Source organism: Austrofundulus limnaeus, unplaced genomic scaffold, assembly GCF_001266775.1.
Source record: "Austrofundulus limnaeus strain Quisiro unplaced genomic scaffold, Austrofundulus_limnaeus-1.0 Scaffold4, whole genome shotgun sequence".
Classification (NCBI taxonomy): Eukaryota; Metazoa; Chordata; class Actinopteri; order Cyprinodontiformes; family Rivulidae; genus Austrofundulus; species Austrofundulus limnaeus.
In genome coordinates, this window is record NW_013952406.1 from 5,903,545 (window position 1) to 5,931,458 (window position 27,914).

Below are 27,914 nucleotides of genomic sequence, written 5' to 3' on the forward strand. Positions count from 1 at the left end.
TGAAATATCGCGATATTTCAATGTATCGATATTTTCTTACACCCCTAAAAATGAGATTGACTTGTTAATGTTTTTTTTCTATATGATACTAACACTTTATAATACATTTGGTTTGCTCAGATGCRGTGATTGCGGGAGATAAGGCCCAGTTTAAAAATGGACGAGCAGATTAAGAATCCACTCCTTTTTATAGTTTTGTGACTTTGAGCTCCATTTGGAGCAAAGTGGATCAACAAGAGGAGAGGAAAACAATACGCTTGCATCTTATTTTTTGTAGTGACGGCACAGCAGGAGGAAAATAAAAAAAAGGCAGATAGAAATCTACATCTGAGTAAGACAGGAGTGAGCAAACAGAAGAGACAGAGCTAAAGATGATTTCTACCGGAGGTGAGTGTGAGCGTGCGTTGGTGTCAGCCCACGTTAAGTGACCATAGACGTCGTGTGGAGATCTGTGGGACCCGGTTRAATCGAGCCCCTCACAATGGACCCGGGAGGGCTAAGAATAGTTCCCACTACAAAGAGCCGTCACTCCGTATTGCAACAGAGAAATGATAAGAGTCTGTCTAGAATCTGCTGCCAGGCTCCACTAACTGTAACCCTGAGTGTCCTTGTGTTCATGACAACATGTCCACATAAACATACACATAAACACACACACACACACCCACTCACATACTCATACAGTATGCATCTGCATTCGTATGGACATGAACAATCGTCATCCAAGTGTACATGGTGATTCTGCAGCCTTCACCCTCAAGGTAATTTGTGCCGTTTCTAAATAAATCCAAGAGGAGCTGCAGTGACTCATGCTGCGAGTTCAGATTTTTAATTTTTTTTTTTTATAAAGTACAGAACCGGAGAATTTTCAGGTGTAGGAATAAGAATAGGGGTTCAGGGAAATACGTTTCTTTAGCAGCTTGGATTTGTTGTAACTTTGGTGTAGATGTGCAGCAGCAGTGTTTATGTTGCGGAGCTGAGACTGAAACAGAAGTCAGCACATTAACTGTGAGTGACGTGTATAATCCTGAAGAGTTTTTATATTTGGGTTACTTCGTAGGGATTTTCCTAAACTTTCTTCCAAGATCAGGCTGTAACGTGTTGTCCACGTTTCTACTTGCTTGTGTTTTAACAGTTTTATTTAGTTGTTATGATGCTGTGAAAAGAATTAATTTAACTTCAATAATGCACTAAAGCTTGTTTTCTATGAAGCCAGTTAAAAAGTCAGGGAACAAAAAAATGACTAAACCAACACTTTTAACCTGTTTCTATTCCCACCAGAGTCTACATGTTGAATAAATTCTGTTTGATAAAAATATTATGTTATATCACTGCACAACTTCAGTTGATTCCAGTGGTGCACAAAGTACTCAACTCCAGTACTTGAGTAAAAATATTGATACTCATGGTCAAATCTGCTCAACAAGTAAAAGTTACTCGGTCAAAAAKCTACTCAAGTTAAAGTAACGAAGTGCTTACTTTTGAAAATACTTAAGGATTCAAAAGTGCATGAATTTAAAAATACTCAAGTATTCAAAAGTACAAATTAAATTTTCTAATATCCGTACATTGCTGTGTTGTTTTCTGAGTGATTTTACAGAACCTTGTAACTCTCAGAAACCATCTGATGTATCGACACACAGAACCCTCCGCTACAAATTCCCCACCTGTAAAGACTTCAGCATAAAAATGCAATAAAGTGAGCGGTGAATTCTTAAATGCAGAGATGTAGTTTATCTACAGTGAACTCATGAGACGTTTAAACTGATACAAACTATTTTTCAGTCCTAAAATCTCAAACATTGAGCTGATTGGTTCCCCTTGTGAGGAACATAGCGTGTGGCCGATTGCATTTCAAGACAGAAAAACAGCAACAGCTGACTACAACGCTATGCTGAACCAAAAGTAACATGTAACTAAAAGCTTCCTGGAAATGTAGTGGAGTGAAAGTCATAAGTACCCCAAAAAATAATTACTCAAGTAAAGTAAAGATACACAAAAAATGTACTTAAGTACAGTACTCAAGTAAATGTACTCTGTTACTGTCCATCACTGGTTAATTCCATGACAAAAATAAATGTTTTATGAACTAATGTCATATGAACCAAGTTTGAATAAAAATACCATCATTATGCTTTAAAATTCATTCACATACTTGAGATATGTATTTAAGTAAGCCTAAAATAAAAGCTTGAAACACAAGCTCTAATCCTTTGTCTTTTGGCCTTTGAAAAACAAAGTCAAACATCGATACAAAACTGAAGAAGAAAATTCTAAATGACACCTAAAAAGGAGCAGCGATTTAATCCCAAATGTCCCTGATGAAGTAATCGCTGCTTGTTTCAGCTAAATTTGTTACGAGTCTGAAAACCAACAGAAATGAGCCTCCTGGCCCCGGCATTTTCACAAACTGGATCAACTCTGATCCAGTTTGCTGCCAGACCTGGCGCACGGCTGTCATAGATACCTGCACAGATTTTATTACAGACTGTCGCTGCCTTTATAGAAACACGACAATGAAATATACTCGGAAGCGTTATGTGGACGGCAGTCATTTCAGACGTATTTATCTAAAGTGGAGGGAACAGATGAGAGGCCAGATTAAATGGGAAATGAAGTAACTGGTGCAAGAAGACGAGAACAGTGAAATATACTCAATCTGTGGAAAGCGGCTGGTGTTTGTGCTGCTCAGGTGCCAAACTGTGGAAGGGATCATTTGCTGCCCAGTCGACTGTTTTAGAGTTGTCCATGGATGGGAGTAATTCCTGATGTGAAGTGAAAACTAATCGGTGGCTTTAATATTCAGTAGGATGGTGATTAAACCATTTACTTAAATTTATAATGCTGGGCATCTTTATTTTTTATTTTTTACAAAATTCATGCTTGGGATAAAACAGTCCACAGCCTCACATCTATGAACTAATCTGGTACAATGTCTTAGCTGGGATGTGTTTTTGAATGGGAATTTTGATCAAAGTAAGCAAAAAATCTGTGGGAATTGGTTAATTTCTGCCTAATTTCAACTGGCGGCGGAGTGACCAAAGTTCGACCCGCTAATTGGTTCATTCATCTCTTAAGCCCAAACCTGGGTGGTTTTCTACTTTAATTACTCTAAGTTATTTTAGTTAAATGTAGACATGTGTGGTACAGAAACATCAGAATCTTGGCTAGAAGCTGGTAAAAAAAACATTTCTGTGAACACTCAAGACAGTTAAAACTGCAAGCAGTTGGAAGATAAAACTATAAAAGTGAAAATAAAATTGGTTTAAAAATTTGGCAAGTCAGAGATGTCAAAATAATATTTGTGTTAAATAGAAGCCATAAGGTGTTGTTTTTGTTATTACCTCCGCCAAGGGCGAGGTAATGTTTTCGGTCGCGTCTGTCTGTCTGTCTGTCTGTCTGTCTGTCTGTCTGTCTGTCTGTCTGTCTGTCTGTGGACAATATTACTCAAAAACTTGAGGACAGATTATCATGAAATTTTTACCACATGTGCGTACTGGACCAAGGAACACACCTTTAAATTTTGGTGATGTTCGGGATCACGATGCAGACACAGGAATTTTTTTCTTTTAACACTCTGAGATCGGCAAAGCTGRGATGCTTTCACTGGGCTTCTGTAAAAAACGGTGAGCTGGTTTGGACAGCACGYACTTCAAACTTTATAAAAGTAATGTTAAAACCAGATTTAATGCTGAATAATTTTTTGCCATAATATGCGCATTTACAGAACGTTTTGTGACCAGGAAGTGCATGACTGCACCATGAAACCTATTTTTCCCATTTCCTCAAACACACCACATTTCAGTTTCTCGCTACTTGTAAACAGAGAGCTGCCGGGCCTCAAAGTTTGGGGGCGGGGGGAGCCAGGAAGCACTTTATAAATAGAGTCAAACCATTACAAACTCATAAAACAGACATTTTACATGGTGAAATGTGACTGATGAAAACTTAGGAGCGTAATCCGACACCAGTTTGACGATGAATAACGTTGGGTGACGAGTCTGACTTTTTTTTTTTCACATTGGACTCCACCTAGAAGAAATTCCATGCTTACTGCCTGTTTAAATGTTCACTACTTAAGAACTTATTCGGCAAATGTGTTTCCATCTCTGCTTTTGCACATTAACTCTTACAGGATGGAGGAAATTGGTCTTGGTGGAGGTTTGCACTCTCRGAGTGCTTGTAGTTGATATTGTTTTATTATCACTACATTCATTACATAGGGTTCTGTATGATGAATTCATGATTAAATGCAGCAAAATAAACTATTTCAAAGGTAACAGATACTTGGTAATACTTAGTTCATTTACGTAATAACTTTAATTGCTGAATGCTCAGGCGGCACGGTGGCTCAGTTGGTAGAGCTGATGCCTCTCAGCAAGAAGGTCACGGGTTCAAATCCCGGTCCGGGGAACTTTCTGGGTAGAGTTTGCATGTACTCCGGCTTCTTCCCACAGACCAAAAAACATGACTGTTAGGTTAATTGATAACTGATAACTAAGGTGAGAGTGAGTGGTTGTTTGTCTCGTTTGTCTCTATGTGTGGCCCTGTGATGGACTTGRGACCTGTCCAGGGTGTACCCCGCCCCTTGCACTGTGACTGCTGGATATGGGCACCAGTGACCCACGCAACCCTGAAAAGGAAGAAGCGTGTACAGAAAATGGATGGATGGATGCTGAATGTTCAGCCCCTGAGCTGTTGAATATCCCTGGTGTAGTTTATTATTGTGTGTGTGAATGAATGATGCATGGAAATTGTAAAGTGTCTTTGAGGGTCTCGAAAAGCGCTATACAAGTCTAATGCATTATTGCTATTTTCTTGCAGTTTCTGGTTTTGAATAATTAATTCATTGTTCAAATAAAGTTTTTTAAATGGGCAAAACAATAGAAAGCCTCTTAAAATTCAACACTAAGTATGACTCATTTGGCCTGTTGAGTTTCATCCACATACAAGAAAACCTGAGTTTTGCAGCTTCCACGTGCTAATGCTTGTTTATTAACGCAAGTGGAAGGGAAGCATTAGAACCGTTTTTTTTTTCCTGTTAGTAGGAGACACTCGAGGTTTATCGAATAGAGATCGACTCCTGCGTCGCTTCAAGCCATTGAGGAGATTTTGCTCTACAACTTTTAAAGCACGTGTGTGTGTGTGTGTGTGTGTGTGTGTGTGTGTGTGTGTGTGTGTGTGTGTGTGTGTGTGTGTGTGTGTGTGTGTGTGTGTGTGTGTGTGTGGGGTGGGGGGTTAAACTGATGGGACTTAATTCAATTTACCAAGTACAGCCAATAATGTGCCAGCAGCAGAATTACTCTCAGTTTTTGTAATGAGACTTCTTTGAAACCAACCCTTTACACGTGAAGGAAAATTACGTTGTTTTCACACAAGAGAAGCTGAAAGCTTTTTTTTTCTCCCCCATACAGTTCAGTACATAGAAATAACTGTGTTTTTGTCCCACATGTGCACACCTAATGGCTTAGCTGGAAATCATTTCGCCATCTACTCACCCGAGTCATACTGGTCTCTGGGTGGTTTCTGAGGCCGTTTCCTCTGTGTTCTCTGTTCAGTACCGAGACCAGGTTCAAAGATGTTTAAAGCAGCACATTCCATCACTCACCYTGGTTTGAGTGGCTGCCAGCGTCTTACCTTCCTGCCCCGGTGAACAATTCGAGAGAACGTTTTGATGCCGTCTCCTCTGCGAGGCGAACAGAATGAATTATTCCGACGAGCTGAACGAGCCTCGTTGCAAACACACACTCAGAAGGATCTGAACTGCTGGCTGAGAGTCATTAGTGGTTTTTGTCATTTCCAACCAAAACAGATAAACAATGTATTTAARGTTTATTTTAATGTACAGTGTGCTTATATTCTACTTACTGAGTGCCTTTGGGCCTGAAACGATTGTGTCATGCTGTTTTCTGAGTTCCCACACAGAGAACATAAGAAACCTATTATCATATTTTACAAGCYTCGTTCGCGATCCTCAAAGAGCTTCGAAAGTTCAACTTTAAGCGGTACAAAGACTCACTGCATTCCTTTTGGCTGTTAGCCCAACTTAGAGGGARATAAATCATACTTTCCTGTCTTCACCCAATTAGGAACATAAATAAATTTAAAAAAAAATCTCACGAGCTTGTGAAGCTCAATGGCAGGAGTCTGAAACTGAAACTGTTAGAAGTAAAATAAATGTTATTTTAAAGCGTTTAAAATTACACTTTCATTGTTAGTTTTTTTGTCAATGATAATGGGATTTATTATAAAACACGTSTTTGCAAAACTCATCTCTTAAAGAAACAGTTCAGAGTTTTTGAAGTAGGGTTTTGTGGAAAAGTTATTAATAATAAATGTCTTAGCTGCTTTATTATAATTCTTTGAACATCTGTTTGGAGAAACAGTGTTTTAATTTGACTGAGTTATGCTGGAAGTGCTACTGCTAGTTACTACTGCTGCCGTTTGTTTTTGCTAATAACTAATAAATCGTATAGTCATGTTTTCAAAACTAACAGTGATGTAAAGGTTTACAAAATTGAGTGAATCACTATGAACCTTGAGACAGGAGTCGTTTTAAGGTGGCAGACTAGCTGTTAGCCTCAATTATATTTATACTGATAGGAAGATATTAAAGGTTCACAACCTTTCTGGTAAAGAAGCCATTTTCATTCAACTGTTGAAATACTTTAGCTAATGCAAGCAGCATTTCTCCTCCCTTTAAAAGTTGCATTTCCATAAAATTGCATAAACTGCCCACAATGCATGTAATAAAAATGAAACCCTGTCAGCAAAACCTGCTACTTTGCACAATTTCCCACAGAGTGTTAATATTATTTCAACAGCTTCAAAGTCACCGGTGGCTCCTGCACAGTGTCGGCCGTCTCTCTGTCATGGGTCTCATTCTAACAGTGACCAGACGGTTAAAACTCAAAGCGACAGGTCGTCTAATAAAAACAGAAATGTGTTTTCCAAATTATGATTTTTATTTCGTTTTGCAAAGGTAAAGGATCAACATCACATTTAGATTGACCAAAAACCCTAAAAATGGCAGTTGAAAATGAACGTTCGGCAGTGTTATAAGGGTTGGGATGAGTTGRCTGAAACATGCACGTCAGATAAGGTAGGATGTTTTTGAATAGAAAGCAAAGGTGCAAAGGTGTGCTAGCAAATGATGACATCTAAAAACTTCTACTTTAGCGACTCTTTTGTCCTTTTGGGTCTAAACGATCTAAAAAGTCCATTGCATTGAAGTCACGTTTATGCATCAAGCTGTCAGCAGCTGGAGCAGGAGTGGAATGCCAAAGTTATTTTAGCACAGCAGATGTAGGCTGACAATATCTCACATGTGTTAATGCTTAATATAAATTCTTAGGATCTCTGGTTAATAGCACTGTAAAGAAAATCAACATATCCATTGAGTCCAATCAGATCTTTGCGGAGGTCATGACTGAAACGAACCCTGAGAACTCTGAGAAGTTAAAAGTCCTGGGAGATGTCAGTGGGATGTGATGATGGAAACACATCACTTGTGCCGTCTCGCTTCCGAGATGTATTGCAGACTCATGGTGGTTTATATGATTACCCACTAATGACCAGCCTACACGCTGCAGTGTTGACTGATCAGTGGGCCAAATGCACACGGCTCTTCACGGGTCACTGCTGCACACGCTGCGGAGCAGATCTGCAAGTTTTAAAAAAGGTGGAAAGTAAAAGTGAACGTCAGGCTTYTGTCATTCATCAGAGCGGATAGCGCACTTGAAACGTCTCACGCCGCACACAGACATTTTCATGCAGCGTAGAGACTGGGTGATTGATCACACAGAGGAATCGATATCAGCAGCAAGGGATGTGAAAACAATCAAAGAGCACAAAAAGGCTGTGGGTTTCTTTGAACCGCTTCGGAAACCCTGGAGGGGGGGCGGAACTATTGAGCCATTTTCTGTTTGCTCAAATCTTTGGTTGGCCTCTAAAAATACTCCTCTTCCCTCAGAATCTGAGTGGGTCCAGGGTCAAGTGTGGCGCCTTTTGCTCCCTAATACAGACCCATTTTCATGGCACAGAGCACAAGCAATACTCGCTGTATCTCCGGGGCTACTCAGCTGGAAACAGTCCAACCATGGATTAACTATGGACTTTGTGTCACACACCGTCCACACAATAATTTATCTCCATCCACAAACACGTGATCAACTCCTCTGGTTATGTAATTGCTTAAAGAGAARATGCAAATTCAAATAGGGACAATTGTCCTTTTGAGAAAATGTTTTTTTAAATCAATGAAGGCAGAAAGTTGCGGCACATTGACAAAACATCAGTTTTCCTTGGGATCAGCTTGTTAGAGAAAACACAAACGCTACACGGGGTGAAWGATTCGTGTGAAATATCTGTTGCAGTTTTTGAGCCGTAAAGGCTGATGGCTCTCAACGAGAATGTGAGTGAAGCTGCCGTGGAYGTCTCATCTTTCTTTTCCTCGAGGATGCATTAACAAGAAGATATGAGCTGTGAAAAAGGAGAAACAGCAATGCAGTTCGGAGCCAAGAGGCATTTTGCTCGTTTCACTCAGGATGAGTTGCTGTAGCGTGCAGAACCCTCAGGAATATTTCCACAACTGTGAGACGCAAGCGTTTTTCTTCATATACAATAAAACTCCTGGATCTAAACAGTCTGCTGCATATAAAACCATTTTGTGACAGTGTTACACAGACACAAACATCCCTGAGTCATTGCTGCAGTCAGCAGCCTTGCAGTGCTATTGGGTATTTGTTTTGTAACTAGGAAGTGGTTTGGAATGAGGTCTGGATGTAAACTGAAGGATTCGAATTGCAGACGGTGTCACACTAATGTCTTCCAGCGAGACGTTTTTGTCTGCGTTACCTTTGGATGAATGCAGCCTTTCTCCTCGGCTCTCAGTGGCGGGGATTGTTAGCAGCAGTCGAAAAACAACATGCCCTCCTGCGTCACCGAAGAGACTGCTGATGTCGGTGTGTTAGTGACCTGAGGGGTGGGGGGGTGAGGACATGGGGCTCCACATGCTGTGTACACAACAGGAGACACTGACCTCTTAACAAACACACAAACACACACAAAGGCTGCTGTGGGCTTTTGCTTGAAGACAGGAAGCACCCAGATGTTTTTATGTTGGTCTGTGTAACCATCAGTGTCTGTTGTCTCATAAAAATAAAAAAATAGCTTAAATGAGCTGCAGTTTGTGGGACAAAACATCAAAATTACAGTTTCAGCTCCATTTTATTTTAAAGTCAAGATCCACTGACATTTACATAATAGTATTATAGTACAGTTTGCTGAAGGTCTTTATGTTTCTTTGAATTGTTTCTTTCGACTGTCTCCGAGTGCATTCTCAGGGTGGGAGATGTCCCCAAAAAGAACATTTATTGTGTGGAGTAAACGCTGGGTGCTTGTTTTCACACTTTGATAAGATAATTGATGATTCTTAAATCTTAAAACTAATCCTCCTTTTCTTTACTGTTCTTAATCTTAAACCTTGCCATAAGTTTAATGTGTCTGTAAACACCTGGTTTAACAAGACCTAAGCCTAGAGTTTACTGTTCATTGTTCTTTCTGAGTTGTCATATTTTCATTAATCACGACGGACGCGAAGTGATTCCTGTTAATGTTTTAACTCATAAAGTCCTGATTATTCACATTAGTTTGTACATAGGTAGTTTATTTTATTCTGTAAATAAATATTTATTTTACAAAATTGGACTACTAAAGTGGCAAATTATTGTGTGTTTTTCTCACTTTTATCACAGAGAGGTATTTCATCTTTCTAGAAAAAGAACCGATGATTCCTCATTACTTTTAKGTMTTGAGAAGTGTTGAGATCCCCAACCGTCTCCTACAACTGCAATCTGTTGACTTCCTTAAACATACAAATTGCCATAAACTAGTGTTTTATAATAATTTGCTGAACCWGATTGTGTTGAGTTGGATCGGATCACGTCTGATTGTGTTTGTGTAATGTGTGATTCYTCTCCGTAATTTCTTTTATTTTAGCTTTTATCAAATTGTAAGTAAATTGTCCATCTCATTTAGGAGATGGGTGCTATTCTTTTTTTGTAGTTTTCATGCTTTTCTAAATGAGAAACTTGATTTTAAATAAAATTCCCGCTCCTTTCTGATGTCTTCAAAAACACGTATTTTTAAAATCTGCTGCAGTAAAATTGCTCTATTTGTTTCTTCTTGTATTTTAAAGTTTTAGCTAGTTCTTTGTTACGTTTTTCCTTTAACTAGCCTTTTGCTACTTTTGGCTTCAACATGGTTAGCTTAGAATATATTTTTTGTCCCCCATTTGGGGACGGATGGCGCCTTTAGCATTTGCCTATATCGCCTATGCCACGGGCTGACCTGGGCTTTCACAACTCAATTTCAACGCTCCCCATTTTCACAAAAAAAAAAAATAACACATAATTTTTCAATTTTAATTAAAAATGCAAACTAAGAAGTGAGAAAAATTTGTTTCATTTGAAGGGATTTGTGATGTTAACTAATACAGACAGAAGAGTTTATGAGAGATTATTCTGTGCTTATTTCTGTGATCATTTCTGACACCGCCTGATTAGAGTCAGTTTACTGAATACATATAATACTGATGTAAGGCTGGAGGGGGAAAAAAACACCAAAGCAAGATACCAACAGGAGTGAAATGATTATATTTCCATGTTCCTGTGAGAGTTTGAACGGAACCCTGTTAGTTTTACTGGTTTGTAGCTTACACTGACCTGTATGACCCAGAGACAACACAAAAATTATCAGCACACAGAATAAATCTAAAGACCTTAAATTTATTTAAATTAACCTTTATTACCTGAACGGGCTACAGAGCAGCTTAACAGTTCTCCGTAAACCATGCTGCTTGCTGCGGTGTGACAGTGTGAGATAGTGTTTGCTTTGCGTCACATTTTCTCATGACTTACTGAGCTGTTGAGGCTGCACAGCGAACGTCAGGCTTCACTGAAGAGAAGCAGAACATGACTTTTTATAGCCTTTATCTCCGATCTAACAGAAACAGTAAAGTCCTGCTTATATAATTAGCGTACCGGCTTTTATCCAAAAATTGAGTTAAGATTAATGCAGTTTTRGTTGGTTTAAATTATCGTTTCAGTTTAGGTTAGACTGTGTTTGTTTCTGCAGCGTGAACTGTCTGTGGAGTTCATTCATTCATGAGGGAGGTCAGCTGTGACAAGTTAACCTTCAGCTCTTCAGGGAAAATGTTGCTCGAGGCCCGTCAAGGTGTCTCCGCAGCTCAGATGAGAACAGCTGCCACCATGTGCATTTTACATAAAGACTGATGGCACTTTAAAAGAAAATTAGATGGAACTTAAAATGGAAAAATCAATTATGTATGCTGTAAATATTACAGAGAAAATTAACATATTGGTGTGTTAAAGTGCATGTGTGCAAGCAAAGAGACTGACAGAGTGTCATGTGTGCACGTCTGAGAAGATGGAGCTGCAGTCTGCAGATAAGCTGTTTTGCTTTCCCTGCCGAGTGATGGAGAGGAATTTGGTTCATTTAGATTACAAATGATAACGTTCAAATTGGAGGGAGGTGGGGGAAGTTGTGAGATAACGCCGAGGAGAAAGGGAGGAGCAGGATCGGTGGGAGCCAAGTTAATTGAGACGAATCACCTTAATTAACTCTAGCAACAAATCTGCATCGTTCTGGCTTATATTCCTGTTCTTCAGCTGATAACTCATTATGAGCTTYCTGAAATGTTGCTTTGTGTTTTGGACAAAAATAGAAAATTTGTCTTGAGAAGATTTACTTTTTCTCCATTTGGGACGGTCAGGTCTGAAGAAACAGACATGCGTATAATGTAAATCCAATCGTTATAATGAAACCAGCTGGGAAACTCTTGTCTGTTGTGTGCTTCGGCCATCTTTTTGAACTGAAGTTACTGTTTTTTCCCATGTGGTGTCAGTGAACGTATCTGCATGCCTCACAAAATCACAAAATGTCCASATGAATGATAAAATTTATGCCTCACAACCGTCACAAACAACTCTGAAGCTAATTACTGACTGTGATTCAGGCTTCACATAAAGAACCAGAACAGTTGTGCGTGAAGCTTTTGTCCTACCAGCAAGAGTGAAATGCTTTTTACCTGACATTTCTCGAGGGGAACACAGAACTCAGAAAACGTTGATTTGCAGTGCATTTAACAAGAAAATTGTTTTTAGTTTATTTTAAAATGATGGCAAGAAACAGCAATATAGCAAATGTTCATATGGGGTATAAAGTATAAAATAAAATGTTAAAAATGTCGCTAACACATTTTCATTATTTAGCTTCTAGGTATAAAATCCCAGTTAAAAAGTTTCTCTAATTTTATTGTTATTTAGCTCACTGTTCTCAAATTTTATTTTTTTTTACTAAATATTAAATTTTAATGTTAAATGTAAAAGCTAAATTCTCCTGTAAATCTAAATGAAAATTAAACTTTAAATGTTACAGCTACATTTAAAATTTTTAAAATTGCCTTTGATATGCCGCTTTTGTTGTGACATCATCCTGCGATAGTAACCGCTAATGCTGCTTAAAAAGACATTTAAAATTTTAATTTAAAAGGTGTTCATTGAAAATATGGATGGTCTTGCAGTTTGAAGTGCAGCTCTGACACTGCAGCATTGCCTCAACTGTGATTTTGATGTCGTGGCATCAGCAACGTTAGCGTTTACTTTTGTTGCAGGGTGATGATGATGATGTCGTAACAAAAGCTGCGCATAAACATTTTCAAATACTTAAATTTAAACTTCAACATTTAAGATTTAACTTTTATATTTAGATTTAACATTTAGTAAAAAAAATTAACAAAATGTAAAAACAGTGATCTAAACAACAAAAAATATAAGATTTTTTAAACAAAGATTTTACACAGAAAGTTAACGTGTTAGTGACATTTATTAACATTTTATTTTACACTTGGTGCCCCATACTGGTGCACCTTAAAGACACTTGTTGGCCTAGTTATGTTGTTTAATTGATGTAATTTATTTCAGAATAAAAGAACATAACTCTGTTTAAAATACTTTTGGATTTGCCTTCAGGTGATGAGCTTAAATCGCCTTTTTTTTAAATAAAGTCCTGAGGTCCTGCAGGCATTACTTGTTGGATAAATTTAATACTGGTTCAGTCTCTTTAGGGTATTTGTAGCATAAACAATACCAGCCCTGTCCTCTCGATTACTGTATGAATCAATTAGCATAGTTTGAGACTGTTCAAAGCTTCTATGGGATTCTGTAATGCTCCTGAAGTATAATTACTCTGCACAGGAGGAGATGTTTAGTGTGTTTAGAGAGGCAAAACCCACAGCTAGATTGAAGATACAAGTCCATTGTCTGCACAGTCGTTGCTCTTCTGTTGTTTTCTCAGTCATAAGCATTAATTTTTATTCAAATTCCTCCTTTTCCCCCCAGCTCTTCAGACCTAACTCAGCTTTTCAGCCTCGGGATAAACCAGCAGCCTCTCTGTCATCAATGATGGATGGATTTCCCTTTTTTTTAAGCTGCACTGCTTGGCTAAATAAGGTTTAAGATGTTCAGCACATCTATGTTTGGAGGATGCTGTGCAGTTCGACCACCTTATATGACATAGCTCCCCAGAGTCCTTAAATGTGTGACAGAGTCCAGCCTGATGGCAGAGTGACAGAGCAGCGCAGGGGATTACTGAGCGTAAACACTGCRTGCCTGCATCCCCAAGAGCTGAACATCCAGCAGGCTTCGTGGGAACAAAGCAGAACAGGCTTTCAGCAAGTTGTCCTATAAACATTTCAACAAAGGTTGAGATTGAAAAAAAAATGTATTTTTATTGGGTTAAACTAAATTTTGGATGTGCCAATTGAGTCAAAATGTACTTTTGCATGTGCAATGAAAAGAAATGTATTCACCCTTTTACAAATTTCTTCTGGTTTTGCTTTTTTGGTAACCCTAAAGTGTTTTAAAATACGATTAGTGCATGAGGCAGAGTCCGCTCGGTGCTCCTCTCTGCTTCAGATATGATGAACGTAAAAAAAGTTCTGTAATTTATTTATCTATCAACACAATTTATAGTTTGATGTATAGCCTGAAGTCTGTAATTTTGACACAATTTGGAACAGTTTTTTACGAAGAGCAAATCTTTCCCACTAAATTGGTTATGTGAGGACATAAGGGTGTCCAGGGACTCCAGGGGATTAATCGTCAAATTAATCGTTATCGGCTAAATACCACAATTAATCGTGATTATTTTTTTTTGCCAATATTGCCCAACCCTACTTGGGACTGGAAACTCTGACAGACGTTCCCAGCAGACCCTCACTATATGTTTGGGTCTGCCAGGTCTGACCGGCATCCTCCCTCACCAACGGAGCCAACTCACCGCCAGATAGTGGTCAGTTGACAGCTCCGCCCCTCTCTTCACCCGTCCAAAACATGCGGCCGCAGATCAGATGAAACGACAACAAAGTCAATCTTCGAACTGCGGCCTAGGGTGTCCTGGTGCCAAGAGCACATATGGACACCGTTCTGTTTGAACATGGTGTTTGTTATGGACAATCCATGATGAGCACAGAAGTCCAATAACAAAACACCGCTCGGGTTCAGATCGGGGGGTCCGTTCCTCCCAACCACGCCCCTCCAGGTCTCACTGTCATTACCCACGTGAGGGCTGAAGTCTCCCAGCAGAATGAGGGAGTCCCCGTTAGGAGCGCTCTCCAGCACCCKCTTCAAGGACCCCAAAAAGAGTGAGTAATCCGAATTGTTGTTAGGTGCATAGGCACAAACAACAGTCAAGACCTGCCCCCACACCCGTAGGTAGAGGGAGGCTACCCTCTCGTTCACCGGGGTGAACAGCTCATCAATCTTTTTATTTTTAAGCAGTTARGAGGCACTGTGGTGAAACATGAAACTGCWACTGCTCATGTTACTCAACAGGTTGTTGCCAGGGTTAGTTAGGGTCAGGGCTGTGAGAGGTCGAGCAGAGCGCTGTGCAGATCTGGATCAGAGTTTGYTGAAATTAWRAACATTCTATTGGGCACATTTTCCATTGATATTAACCATGTAATTTTTATGTTTTGAATGTAGCTAAATAAAAGTAAATGGTACAATTAAAAAAATACTTGGTAAAATTTCAAATCCCTCAAAAAAGTACTTAAGTATTGTAACAAAGTAATTGTACTTACAGGCTGCATCCAAATTCAGGGTCTGCGTCCTCCGAAGGCTGAATTTGTCGGCTGCTTACGTCACAGTGTCGCATCAGAGACTGTCAAAATTAAAAGACTCCTCTGATTCGGTTCACAAATGCGTCCTCCTTTTCCCCCAATTTGAGGGACGGGTCCAATGGATCCTTTTCGTTCCACCTTATCCCAAAATGCATTGCGGGCCGACCGGAGAGTATTTACTGCTTGTAATGGTGGATGAAGCAAGAGAAAGGAGTACAGTTTTAAATAAAAAAAAGTTGTCGCTATAAAAATTAAAAGTTTCAAGTGGTTGTGTTGTTAATATTTTTGTTATTTGTATAGACACGTTTTTAAAAATTATTCTTGTCAGAAATCAAACGAGCTGGTATAGTGAAATAAACATGCACCTACGGCGGGTCCCTTACTTCTTCATATATTGCCTTTAAGCAAATTTTGTTGTTTTACGATATTTARAATACTATTATGTTAATATTTTGCTATTTCCAATCTACTTTTGTTTCTGTTTAGTTCTGTTTAGTTGCTAGTTGACAGAACATACAGGGCGGGAATAAAGCAGAAGGCTAGACCGTCCAAATTCACCGACGGCTTTTTCTGGTCTTCACTCGGACCACCTAGACCGGGTAGACCAGGTCCTTCAAAGGATCCAGGCCCTGAATTTGGACACAGCTTATGCTCTGGCACTCAAGTTCTGCAGCAGGACGATGATTCACACTCATTACCAATTGTCACAAACATTGGCAGCAAATGTTACCACAGTTATTAGGATTTGGGGGCAGGTTGGCTTGGAACGTTTTTTTCTCTGCATAATTGCAATCATAATTGAAAAACTTTTTGTATTTACTCAGGTTATCTTTGTCTGATACTCATATTTGCTTGACAAGCTGAAACGTGTAACAAAACCAGAAGAAATCTGTAACTTTTCCCCATCACCGAACAGCTGTCACACTGTTTAATGTGAGTTGTCTCATTATTAGGGGACGGATGCCTGTTAGTTCCTGATCATGATTGTGAATCATTAAAGCGATTTAATTTCCCAGTTGGCAGAAACTATTTATATTTTGCTTTTGGATTAGCTACAGAAAACTTTTTTTCTGCTTGATCACGTTAAATCCCTTAAGAAAATCTTGTTCTCCTGAGACTTAATTAGGGAGTTTCATGTGGTCCAAGTTGGTGTTACTGCATCGAATCACACGCTAAAACTGGAAACTTCACAAACTGACTGACTGACAAAAATCACTCCTCTGTTGGAAGACTGTCCTTAGTTTTTAAAGATGCTTTCAAATAAAATAAAATAAAACTTTTAACATAACAGACTGAATCTTCTCACTTTCTAGTTTTCATCAGAGATAATGCTTTCAGTAAATGTCACGGTGAAGAATAMTTTTCTGTCCCAACAGCAGAGAAAGTATATGTTTTAGTTCAGAAGTGCTGATAGGTGATTTTGCTGCTTACTCACTTGTTTATACTTAATCTAAATTCAACCGAAGTGAATGTCACAGAATGAATTATTACTGCGATAACACCCATTTACTCCCAAGAGATGTGTCTTTAAAATGCTTTGCTGGTTTTGTGCTTTATGTGCTGACATGGTTGACATTTCCTGCCCAGATTCATTCATTCTTCAGCTTTAGACTAGAAGCTGAAACTGTTCAGGTCATGAATTTTATTTACCTACATTTTAAAGCTTTATTAACCAAATTAAGCGAAATGATGGACAAGCTGTTATTTTTGACTCTTAATTTTGGTTAGTTCCGTCCCTTATCGCAGCTTTTATCTGCAGTACCTCTGTCTGAATACGCACTGTTTCAGGGGCCTCAGGGGTTAATTTAACCCAAGAGCTGCAGGAAAGTTAAGAGGTAATGTTCTCAAAAACAGCATGTAGCACTGTAAATGTACTGATTTTTCTGTAAAGGAGTAAAGAATGAGGATGCTTAACATAGAAATTCTTGAGTGCAAGTACTGTACCTCAAAATATAAATACAAGACTTGCGTGGCAATTGAGTTTTCTTCTTCCTCTCACAGATAAAACCTCAAATGCAAATCTGCAGTCGGCTGAAGACTTTGACTCAAACGATTTTAAATCACAACAGATTACTATTGGTACTTATTTAACTAATTTCATGTTTTTCTTGACCTTATTAAATGCACATAAATGTAGCCATGTTTCTGTTTTTCATTATCTCCTATTGTAAAATACAAAACCAAATGATGAAGGAGTTAAAGCCTCAAATTTATTTTTTTCCTCCTGGCTTTTCCTAAAAATGATAATCTCTGAAACCTGACCTTTATTATTTACCTGATAAAGTAAAACCCATCAAATATTTTGTCACAGTATTCTGAGGATATTTCTTTGTGTTTGCTAAGTTCCATTAGTTGCGGCAGCCATCTTGAGTCAGTTGTGTATAAATGTAATAAATCTAGTGATTTATTTCAGATTATTTCAGAGAATTTAATCCAGATTCACTCACTGTGTTCATGAGATATTTTGCTAACAGACACACAGAGTTGTTGCCAAGTTTTTAAGCAATAATCTGACACAATGATTAACTCTTAGAGTATGTTTTGGGGCTGATTTTCAGCTACTGCCATGCCTAATTTTAGCTCAACATTAATAAAACCTGCTGAGCTCAAGCACTTTTTGTCTTTTCTAACTGTGGCGGCCATCTTGAATTGTGTTGATGTCACATGATAATCAACCGTAGATCAACAGACAGGAAAACAAACACACAGTTAAGGGCAAAAACACCATTACCCGCCTTTCAGCAGGTGTTAGCTATAACACAAGTCCTGATCAGATGCKAAACGTATTCATCTATGAGGCACAAAATGTACCAATGAGCAGTTTGGGATTCATTTTGAAAACTGCGAGCCGGACAAAACACTCAAACCCACTTCATCATCTGGGTTCAGCCTCTGCAGGGATCATCTGCCAGAAACCCGTTTGAGCAGAAACAATGTGGGATGTTAGGACTGAAGGTTCGCCGTGGGGTTTGTTGTTGTTGTTGTTGTTGCTGCTCCCCAGCAGCCGTGGATCGGTTTGTAGCCCCAACACGGCTGATAAAAGAGGTTACAAAGCAGCGTCCGCATCCCACACAACGTCCCACACACGAAGGCGTCATTCGCTCACTCACACACAATAAAGGTAGATCTGGAGTGTTACTCAATTGTTTGTCATTGTCTCCCACCTACGCTGGTTTCAGTACACCTTTGAATTGGAAATGCTTGCAAAAAATACGTAAATAATCAGCACACAAAGCCTCGGTGCGTTTGGTTTGTACCCTCGCTTTAAGGATGGGTCACAGCCTGAGCTGCTGTCGCACAACGTGACCCGGTCAGTGACYAACAGCAGATCAGAGCTTCAAATGGCTGCTGTCATCAGGACTGCGCTAATTAATTTGTTTTTCACTTTAACAATACCCGCGGAACTCATTGTTCCTGTGTGATAATCATACAATAAAGTCCTGTCATGTTTTTATTTTATAAATGTGGGACAGCAGGATCAACTGTAGTATGCAATCCATCACATAGTTAAAATTTTGTCAAAATGAACTAAGCATATTTTCAGATTCCTGCTTTTTAAGCTCCACTTTGGTACCTGGATTATCCTAATAGCTTTAGCAGTTTCAGAGATATGCCTTCATTTGTCTTCCTGATCACAATAACTCATTGATTTTAGTTTTTTATAATGAGGAGTTTTTGTTATTTGTCTCAGTTGCTACCACATAAAATTTTAAGTTATTATCTGAAACATGTAAGTTTGCATTTCTTCACGGTCATCTTTAACCTTATTTGTAATAATTTTGAGTGTTTTACGTCTCGTTTTTTTTTTAACTTCTCAAAGAGAAACTGAACAGTAACCCGTATCCATCTTGGTCTGGACCAACACGGGTCACTCATCATCATCAGATTAAAGAAGGCATGAAGACCATGTTCCTTGAATATTTGTCAGGTTATTGACTGTTCTCATGAAACAGTCAACTAATCAATAAACAGCAAGTCATGTTTAATCATGGAGACAGTGACTGTTTAGTGTGTAGGTTATTTTCTTTTTTGCTACCCTTTTGTTAAATCTATTGGTTTTATTTTACTGCTCTAAGATTCTCTACAACTGTTTTAAGAAAAAATATATTTAAACTTAAGCATATCTGCTTTAAAGCTGAAGTATTTGTTCAGTATACAGACTGAGGATGTTTTGTTTCTGGTTTCTGTACAGTGATTCTTGCTTCTAAACTTTTTTCATAAGAAAAGAATCTGCTTTTATTAATTATTTAAAGCCACGATGTTCAGTAAAGTAGGGCAGGAAGCTTCCTGCCAGGACWGATTTGTTGATCTTAACAGTAATTTTGCCATGAATGACCCTCTGAAGATGTCACAACTTGTAGCTCTCTCCTCTTCGTACGCTCTGTGGGATTTTTTCGTTGGAAGTGTTGCTAAAGCGAAAGAAGACAGTTAGCAGGAAGCCTAATCCATTTACTGATTAAACATGCTTCATCCTGCAGAGGGTGGCGAGGGCTCGGGTGACTCTGGAGGAACCAGTTTAATACGGTATTCTCTGATAAACCTGCGCACAGTTTATCGTTTGCAGCTGCAGCTCAGGCGGAGTCAAGTGTTCAACTATCAGATAATGACCTCAGAGTATCTCTGAACTGGAAAATCACCCTTCATCCAACGTGATCTTCACGTTTTATTCACTTGGAATAAAAGCACATACAAAATTAAAGGCCAAGCCTTCCTTGAAGCGATGCATATTTCATGCCAGAGTTTTGAATAAAGTTGTCTTGTTGAGCTATTCTGGTCAAACTTTAAAAATAACATTATGTAATCTCATTGTGAGGAGTAATGTGATCTGTTAGTGCTTGGGAATGACTGTCAGCTATTGCCACACCAGATTTTATCTCAGTATCTGTCAGACTGGTTGAGTTGTAGCCATTTTTTGTGCATGCTAATGTCACTAAGCTGTAATCCATCTTCTGGTTCATGAAATATTTTGCTAAAAGAATGTATAAAAAACACAAACAGTATTGCTTCTTGCCTTTTGAGGCAAGTGTTAAATGTAAAATCAAGATGAATTTATGAAATGAAGACTGGATGAATCAGTTGAAACTTATTATTGATTACCAGTGTGAGGCGCTATTGTAAAAATATTAAAATATTAAAAAATGTTATTTAGCTTGTTTTTTATTTTGTTAAATTTTTACTAAATGTTGAATTTAAATGTTAAATGTTATGGCTAAATGTTAAATTCGAAATCTAAATGTAAAATTGATGTCTTATAGGGAAGTGTTAGCAGCGTTAGCAACATTAGTAGCATTAGCAGTTGCTTTTGTCTCAGAATGATGATGTCATAACTTAAGCCTTGCACCAATGGCAAACGCTTCCAAAATACAAAAATATGAACTTAAACATTTAGCCTCAACTTTTAAGATTTAACTTTTACATTCAGATTCAGGATATAATATTTACACATATTATTTAACATTTAATTTTAACACCAGCAAAAATCAGCAAAATGTAAGAACTGTGAAATAACAATAAAATGTTAGAGGAAAAAAATGTAACTTGGATTTTGGACTCAGAAAATGAGCCAAATAATGAAAATGTGTTTGTGACATTTTTAAATTTTATTTTAGCTTCGGTGCCCTATACCAGCAGACCATAAAACCAAAGATCAGTACTGAATCACTCTAAGCTGACATCCCTTAAAAAGCATGTTGCAGCACAACCCTTCATCTGTCCTGAACTCGACTTTATCCTAAGATCAGTGAGTGAGCAGCTCTGCCATGCTCAGCTTCACATCTGCAGCCCTGATGTATGAGCATGACAGCTTCGCCTCAGATAATTTAGGCAGAAGCTTGAGAACCAGGAACAATACGAGGCACGGACATTGGTTCGATCATCAGTTTTTATTTTCTTGAAAACTGGGAAGTATTTCCCTCGACTTAAAGAACACACAGGTTGGATCAGGGACGTTACAAGTGGATGATGCAGGAAAGATTCACGTTTGGAGAAGTGAGTAATGGATTGCCGCTCGGGGCTGTTTTCTGGGCTCAACTGTTGTTGTTTTTCCCAAGAGGTTTGTTTTCAGTCCTTGCACCGCACTCATCGGTGCATTCTATCCTTTTGTAATAATATTTGCGAGACAATGTGATCAAATTAAAGGTAAGCACTCTCAAAAAATAAAAAAGGAAAGAAAGAAAAAAACTGCTGTAATTGCTAGTGGCTATTGTACTGAGCCATTCATTATGCACTTGAACTGAGAGCCATTTTTATGTTGTTGGGTCATTTGCGTCATTTACTTGTGATTGTTCTTTTTTTCTTTGCACAAAATAAAAATAAATGTCTATAGGCATTGTTTTAAAAAGGGGCTGACTATTGTTTGAGTTTAGAAAAGATGAGACTTTTTTTTGATGAAACATTTTAAAGAGACACACCCAAACCCTAAATGTCAGCTCATTATCTATTTGTTTGACCCTCAGCTGTTGTTGCACCTGACGTCAGACATGCAGCGGGAGCAGGAAACGCTACAGGATACTTGCTGGAGAAGAGAGTTAGTAGGTCAGACTGCTGTGATTTGTCCTTAAGAGAGAGAAACAAAGTGATTGATAAGGTTAATTATAATCATAATTTGTTGCATGAGATGGTCCCGTTTCACTTGACGCAGGCTTTTTGTGTTGCAGGGCCACAGTAATCAGGTCAGAGAGCAAGTTGGGAAAGCCTTTATCTGGCTCTGTCTGCGGCGCTCACATCTGTAGGGATCACTTTGGTTAATCATTGTTTCTCCTCGATGCTGAGTTGCAGAAGGTGACACACCACGAGCTGCTGGAGGAAACAAGTCCGAGTGTTTTAGTGAGATGAYAGCGAGGGAAAGGAAATCCCCGGAAAACCGTCACACACGGCAAAACGGTTGTTCAACAAAGGATGCTCTCATCTGTCAGTCTCAAGAGTCTCTCCTGAGAAGTGTGGCACACACAAACGTGAGACTGAGCCACATTCTGAGCACTAACAAAGTTTTGCATTAAAAAAGGTCAACTTTATCGGTCTGTTAACAAAATGTTTCATGAAATGCTTGGTGGATTTTAATGAAACTTTCAGAAAGTTATCATTGAATGTTCACCTACAACTCTTTAACGTTTGGAGTCAATTCAATTCAATATGGCTACCAATGACGGTTGACCTTAAAAAACTGAAAGTTTGCCATAACTCAGAGAATTTTACACATATCGTGCTAAAATTTGGTGTGATAGTAGCTGAGAGTGGTTTACAGCACACATTCCAAGTATTACTCATTACATGGGGTGTTTGCATCAAATGTTAGGAAAAAAACTGTAACTGTAATAGTCAGTCTTTTTCATCTGTTAGCAAAATATCTCATAAACCACCAAAAATATTTTAATGAAACTCTCACAGAGTAATTACTGAATATACATCTAGAACTGATTATTTTTTGGAATTAACTCAATTCAAGATGGCTGCCAAACCTGATACACCTTAGCCCACACATGAATGGCTGTATTTCCACACACTTACAGATACTGAGCAACCAGCAGTGCCTCTAGAATTTATTTTATTTTATCTATTTTTGTTTTGGCTTGGGGTATGGGGTGAGGGGGGACCACGGAAAATCCAGGGGTGYCACATKAAAATTTCATAAATTTTGTCATGCTGTTGTTGTAAAATATAATGTTGGCCTTATAAGAGTTCAGCTTTATGTCTGCACTGCCTCATTTTAGCAACTAGCTACAAATTTAGCAAGGGGTGCCTATTAGAGATGTGACGTTTACGAACGATCCGAATGTTTTGAACGGCTCTTTACAACGAACGATAGGAGCCAAATCGCGGGCGGTAACGAGCCATTTGTAGTTTTATTTCTTTTATTCCCCATATAATTTTTATTTTTTCACACTTAAATCGCTGCCACTTTGCTTTTTCATGGAAAACAAGTGGAGTTGTGGAGTACAAGAWGCTCCTGGTGAAAGGGAGAGGGGGTTTCCGCTTGACAAACACATGGTTCCACCGACGTGACGGGATTACATCATTACGTACGGCTACGTGATGACGTATTTCCCTACATGATGACATAATATGTTCAAAATCGAACAGCTCTTTTGAATGGCTCTATGAAACAAACGGCTCCCCAAAATCCGGATCCCTTCAAAGAGCCATTTATCCCATCTCTAGTGGCTATGGCCCTCCTTGCCCCTCCCTGGTGGCACCCCTGGTTACAACGCTCTGAGTGTCACATCTTGCAATGTTGTTGGAGATTTTGCACACTGTTTTTAACACTTTCAACTTTATCATTTCTCAACATCAAATGACCTTTTAGTTTAAAACTCTGCGATATGCATTCCTTTAAAGAAATCCTAGAACATTAATGAAATTTGTGATTCATAAAACATTGTTGAAAGATCCTGCAGACAATCATTCAATTTTATGGCCTGAAATAAATGAGGAATTTTAAAATAAAAAATAAAACAACAACAACTCATTTTTGTTTGGTTGGAAGCCTCTGCAGTTGGTTTAAAAATGAGAGTGAAACCGGTTCCTGTGTCTGTTGGTGTTAAGAGTCAGTACTGGCATCTGATCTGGACTGGTTCTGACCCGATGTTAGACCAGACAAGAGTAGCACCGACCCCCTCAGGCAATCACTGCAATCAGTCTGTCTGCTAATGCTAAGTGCATCTAATGGTTATTACGCTGAACAGGTCATTTAGAAAGTCAGGCTCTTTGGTTCAGATGTAATCAAGTTTTATTTTCAGCAGAACATTGTAACATTAAGGGTGGGGTGGGGGTTTCAAATGTGACGTGAGTCTTGTTGACATGTTCAGTTTAAAAGCAGACTGAATGCTTTTAATGTGGGCTTTTTAACCACACGTGGATCACATTCTCTCTATCTGCTGCGATCTTATCTCTTGACAAAATACCTGCTCATCAGTGACCAAAACACGTTCACACAGCCCCATCCTCCTACCCCGCCACAAGACTCAGAACAGAATGGAATTTGAAACGTTTTAGCCAAAAATGTTTCCATGGTCAAGGTGTTTTTTGCAGAAACGTTTCAGATTTCATTCCATTCTCTGGCTACAGTCGGATCTGGGGAGTGCGCTGCGGTCGATACCCAGGTGAGTGACCTCTGGCACACATGCTGAACCAAGAAAATCTGGTTTTATTGTGAAGGCGAAGCCAATGAAAGGAGAGCATCTCTTGTGAGCTGAAACTGATGGAAGAAACAGCACATCCTGGAGGAGTTTTCTTTTTCAATCTTTAACTGTGTGTTTGTTTTGTTAAAATGAAGACAAGGATAGGACTGGACAGCCTTTCCTGAAATAATTAGCCTGTTTGGGCACAAGTGAACCAGGCATTAAACTTATCTCTTTATTTTACTTTCTCTGTTTGCCTTCCTTCTGCATTTGAGATAATTGCACCGTGATGGATATGACCCAGCCGTTTTCCTGTATCGGCCATCTTGTTGTATATGGCCAAGATAACCCAAGTTAATGTGTCTCCAATGGACTTTGATGGATTGTGTGTCTCTGTGTCATTCAGGCTGTGTGGCGAGTGTAGATAAGCCCCCTTATGAGGTGAAAGCCCCTCCCCATCCTGCAGTCTCCCCTCCTCCAGCACCACCAGCAGGAATAAGGGATGTCAGGACTGTTCCTCTTCCTGACAGTGCTCATTGTCTCCTGCAGCATCCAGGTGGGTCCTAAGAGCTCCCCCATGCAAACATGCACATACAGATGTAGACAGGAAGGCACAGAGTTCTTCTAAAGTTTAAAATCCTCCAAGCAAATGATGTATGAACTTCTCTGTCAGTGACCTTTACCCACCATGAAGAATGCTTGTTTACTTCTTCTCTGCGCTCTATTTGAAGTGAAGCAAGTGCGTGCCGGTTCTCTGAAACAGCTTGTCTGAGGTTTTTGTTCTGAATATTTCTTCTGCGCTGTAATTAGACAACATTAGAACATCCACAGATGCCACACTTTGTTGATGTAACAGGATACTTTTAATTGAATTATCTCCTGCGTGCGTCACTGTCTCCTCCTCAGGTGTCTTTTGCTGCTACGTTGGACAAGCTGAAGGAGGACTGGAAGCATTACATGGAAGAGTGTGTTCGTAACAACAGTCGGTATCCACCCAGCACCGGTGAGCTAAACGTGTTTGGATTTTTTTCTTTTGATTTATAAAGTTGGTTAGCATGTTTTTGGGGCCTGCAGGAGAGGGAGGTCTTTGCATTCACTAAACGGAAGCTTGGTCTGTTCGACTTTTGTGGGAGGGTTTTGGTAAAGATGTGTTTGGTTGGAATAACCATTTTCWGTGGGGTTTGATAAACCAATAACCATTTTCTTGGATGAACTCTTGGCAGCTTGGGAGACGTGTAGCTTGGTCAAAACAGCCAGAAAGCATGGTTAAGATAAACTCCTCCCACATGAAGAACTCCTCCAATCATAGTTAGGACAAACTCTGCCAATTATATTTAGGACAAACTCCGTCCATACAGAAGAACTCCACCAATTACGTTTAGGACAAACTCTGCCCACACCAAGAACCCTGCCAATTATGTTTAGGAAAAACTCCACCCACACAGAAGAACTTTCCCAATTATGGTTAGGACAAGCTCCGCCCACACCAAGAACTCTGCCAATTACGTTTAGGACAAACTTCGCCCACACAGAAGAACTCCACCAATTACGGTTAGGACAAACTTCGCCCACACAGAAGAACTCCACCAATTACGGTTAGGAAAAACTCTGCCCACACCAAGAACTCTGCCAATTATGGTTGGGACAAGCTCCGCCCACACCAAGAACTCTGCCAATTATGGTTAGGACAAGCTCCGCCCTCACCAAAAACTCTGTCGATTACGTTTAGGACAAACTCCTCCCACACCAAGAACTCTACCAATTACAGCTAGGACAAACTCCGCCCACACACCAACAAACTCCCTGTGCTGCAGAGACCCCTACCTGGCCTGCATGGAGTTTTCAGGTACACCCGTAAAGCAAGAGAAACAATGAGTTATGATTCCCAACACTGACAGTGTTCCTGAGAAAGATAAATGTGCACACAAGAGATAGTTAAATGTAAGGTCTCACAGATTTGTAAAATGATTTGTATTTTTTATTATCTTCTTGGACCACTACTACAAAGTGAGTTATAGTCTGGTCACCATCTAGTTTTTCTCTCCCTGTTCTCACAATGATAAAACCACAAGGGTTGCAGCTGCTCCCAGTAATGTATTTGCAGCAAATCCCTTTTCCTCTGCTCAAAAGGAAAAAGTGATGCTTCATTGAGAAATTGTTTAACTGCAGGGAGAATTATGCCCTTCAGTTTCATTACCTGTGTACATTTTCACTACTTTAGGCTGAAAACAAAAGAGCTGCTTTCCACACTTTGAGCAAAATTGCACCTCTCAGATCTCCACGTCTGCAGCTCTTATCTACATTTCCTGCTCGTCCATTAGTGTGAAAGCACGCCGGCAGCCGCAGAGGACATAAGCTCCATCACTTTTCTCTGCCTAAATATCCAGCAGTCTGTGAACTGTAACGATTAACACTGATGAGAGACATAATGAAATGTGCAAAGGTATAGATAAGGCACAGATTGCAAGATGAAAGAGCAGAAACCAAAATGACTTCCAGCAAAGTTCCCTTTAAAAACAAACACAAGCATTGGGCAGATTTTAATGAAATTCTCAGAAAATGTTTTTTGACTCTCCTTCTACATTATGATTTGCAGTCAATTAAATTTAAAAGGGTTGCAACAGTTAATTGACCTTAGTGTGCTGTAGCTGCAGCTATATTTACATTGATCTCCTCATCACAAAGTCACATGATTATGTGACTGTAACATGAGTATTACACTCATAAAGTATGACTGTAATGAAACTACAGTACAGTTTTTTAATTAAATGTTGCTGAAACAGCAAGTTTCTCAGTGGATCTGCGCATGATAATGTAAGGTTCTGTGGCAGAATGACCCAGGGCACAGGCAAAAATCCAAAAGTAACAAAAAAGCTTTAATGATAAACAAAAAGGCTCACGAGGCAGCTCAGAAAACTCAGAGTATCTCAGGAGAACAAGCACGAGCAACAAGGAAGACAACCTCACTGACTAATAGTATAATGATCGGACGCAGACCGACACAGGACACAGAATAAAAAGGCAAACTAATTAAGGACAACAAGAAACACCTGGAGGAGACAAGAGGAAACAGGTGAGAAAGGGCGGGGCTGGAGCAGGGCAGAGATACACAGAAACACTAGAAAACTAAGGAAAATGAACACAGATCATGACAGGACCCTACCCTCAACGACGGCTCCTGATGTCGAAAAGGGGAGGGACGAGACTCAGGGGAACAAGGACAAAACACACAGTTCAGGGGGACGGCCCGAAGACCATCTAACACGGAGCAGGAGATCCGGACGACCATCCACAGGCCCAACAGGATCAGAGGTGGAGCCACAGGAGGAGGTGGGAGCAGACGAAGAGCCACAGGAGGAGGCGGGAGTAGACGAAGAGCCACAGTAGGAGGTGGGAGCAGACGAAGAGCCACAGGAGGAGGCGGGAGTAGACGAAGAGCCACAGTAGGAGGTGGGAGCAGACGAAGAGCCACAGGAGGAGGTGGGAGCAGACGAAGAGCCACAGGAGGAGGTGGGAGCAGACGAAGAGCCACAGGAGGAGGTGGGAGCAGACGAAGAGCCACAGGAGGAGGTGGGAGCAGACGAAGAGCCACAGGA

At 39.6% G+C, this 27,914-nt stretch overlaps 1 protein-coding gene across 3 annotated transcripts in view; it reads left to right on the forward strand.

Moving 5' to 3' along the window:
• The window catches only part of gcgra (glucagon receptor a), a 44,432-nt gene that overhangs the window by 7,074 nt on the left and 9,444 nt on the right, over positions 1-27,914 (forward strand). For 2 of the 3 annotated variants that reach the window (XM_014025161.1, XM_014025176.1), the window contains 2 exons: positions 24,725-24,874; positions 25,225-25,321. In XM_014025161.1, coding sequence (XP_013880615.1) covers positions 24,821-24,874; positions 25,225-25,321 — 151 coding nt within the window. In that variant the 5' untranslated portion in view covers positions 24,725-24,820. Of the gene's footprint in view, positions 1-21,872; positions 22,156-24,724; positions 24,875-25,224; positions 25,322-27,914 lie in introns of those variants that run through there. The other variant, XM_014025167.1, reaches the window with a different exon arrangement.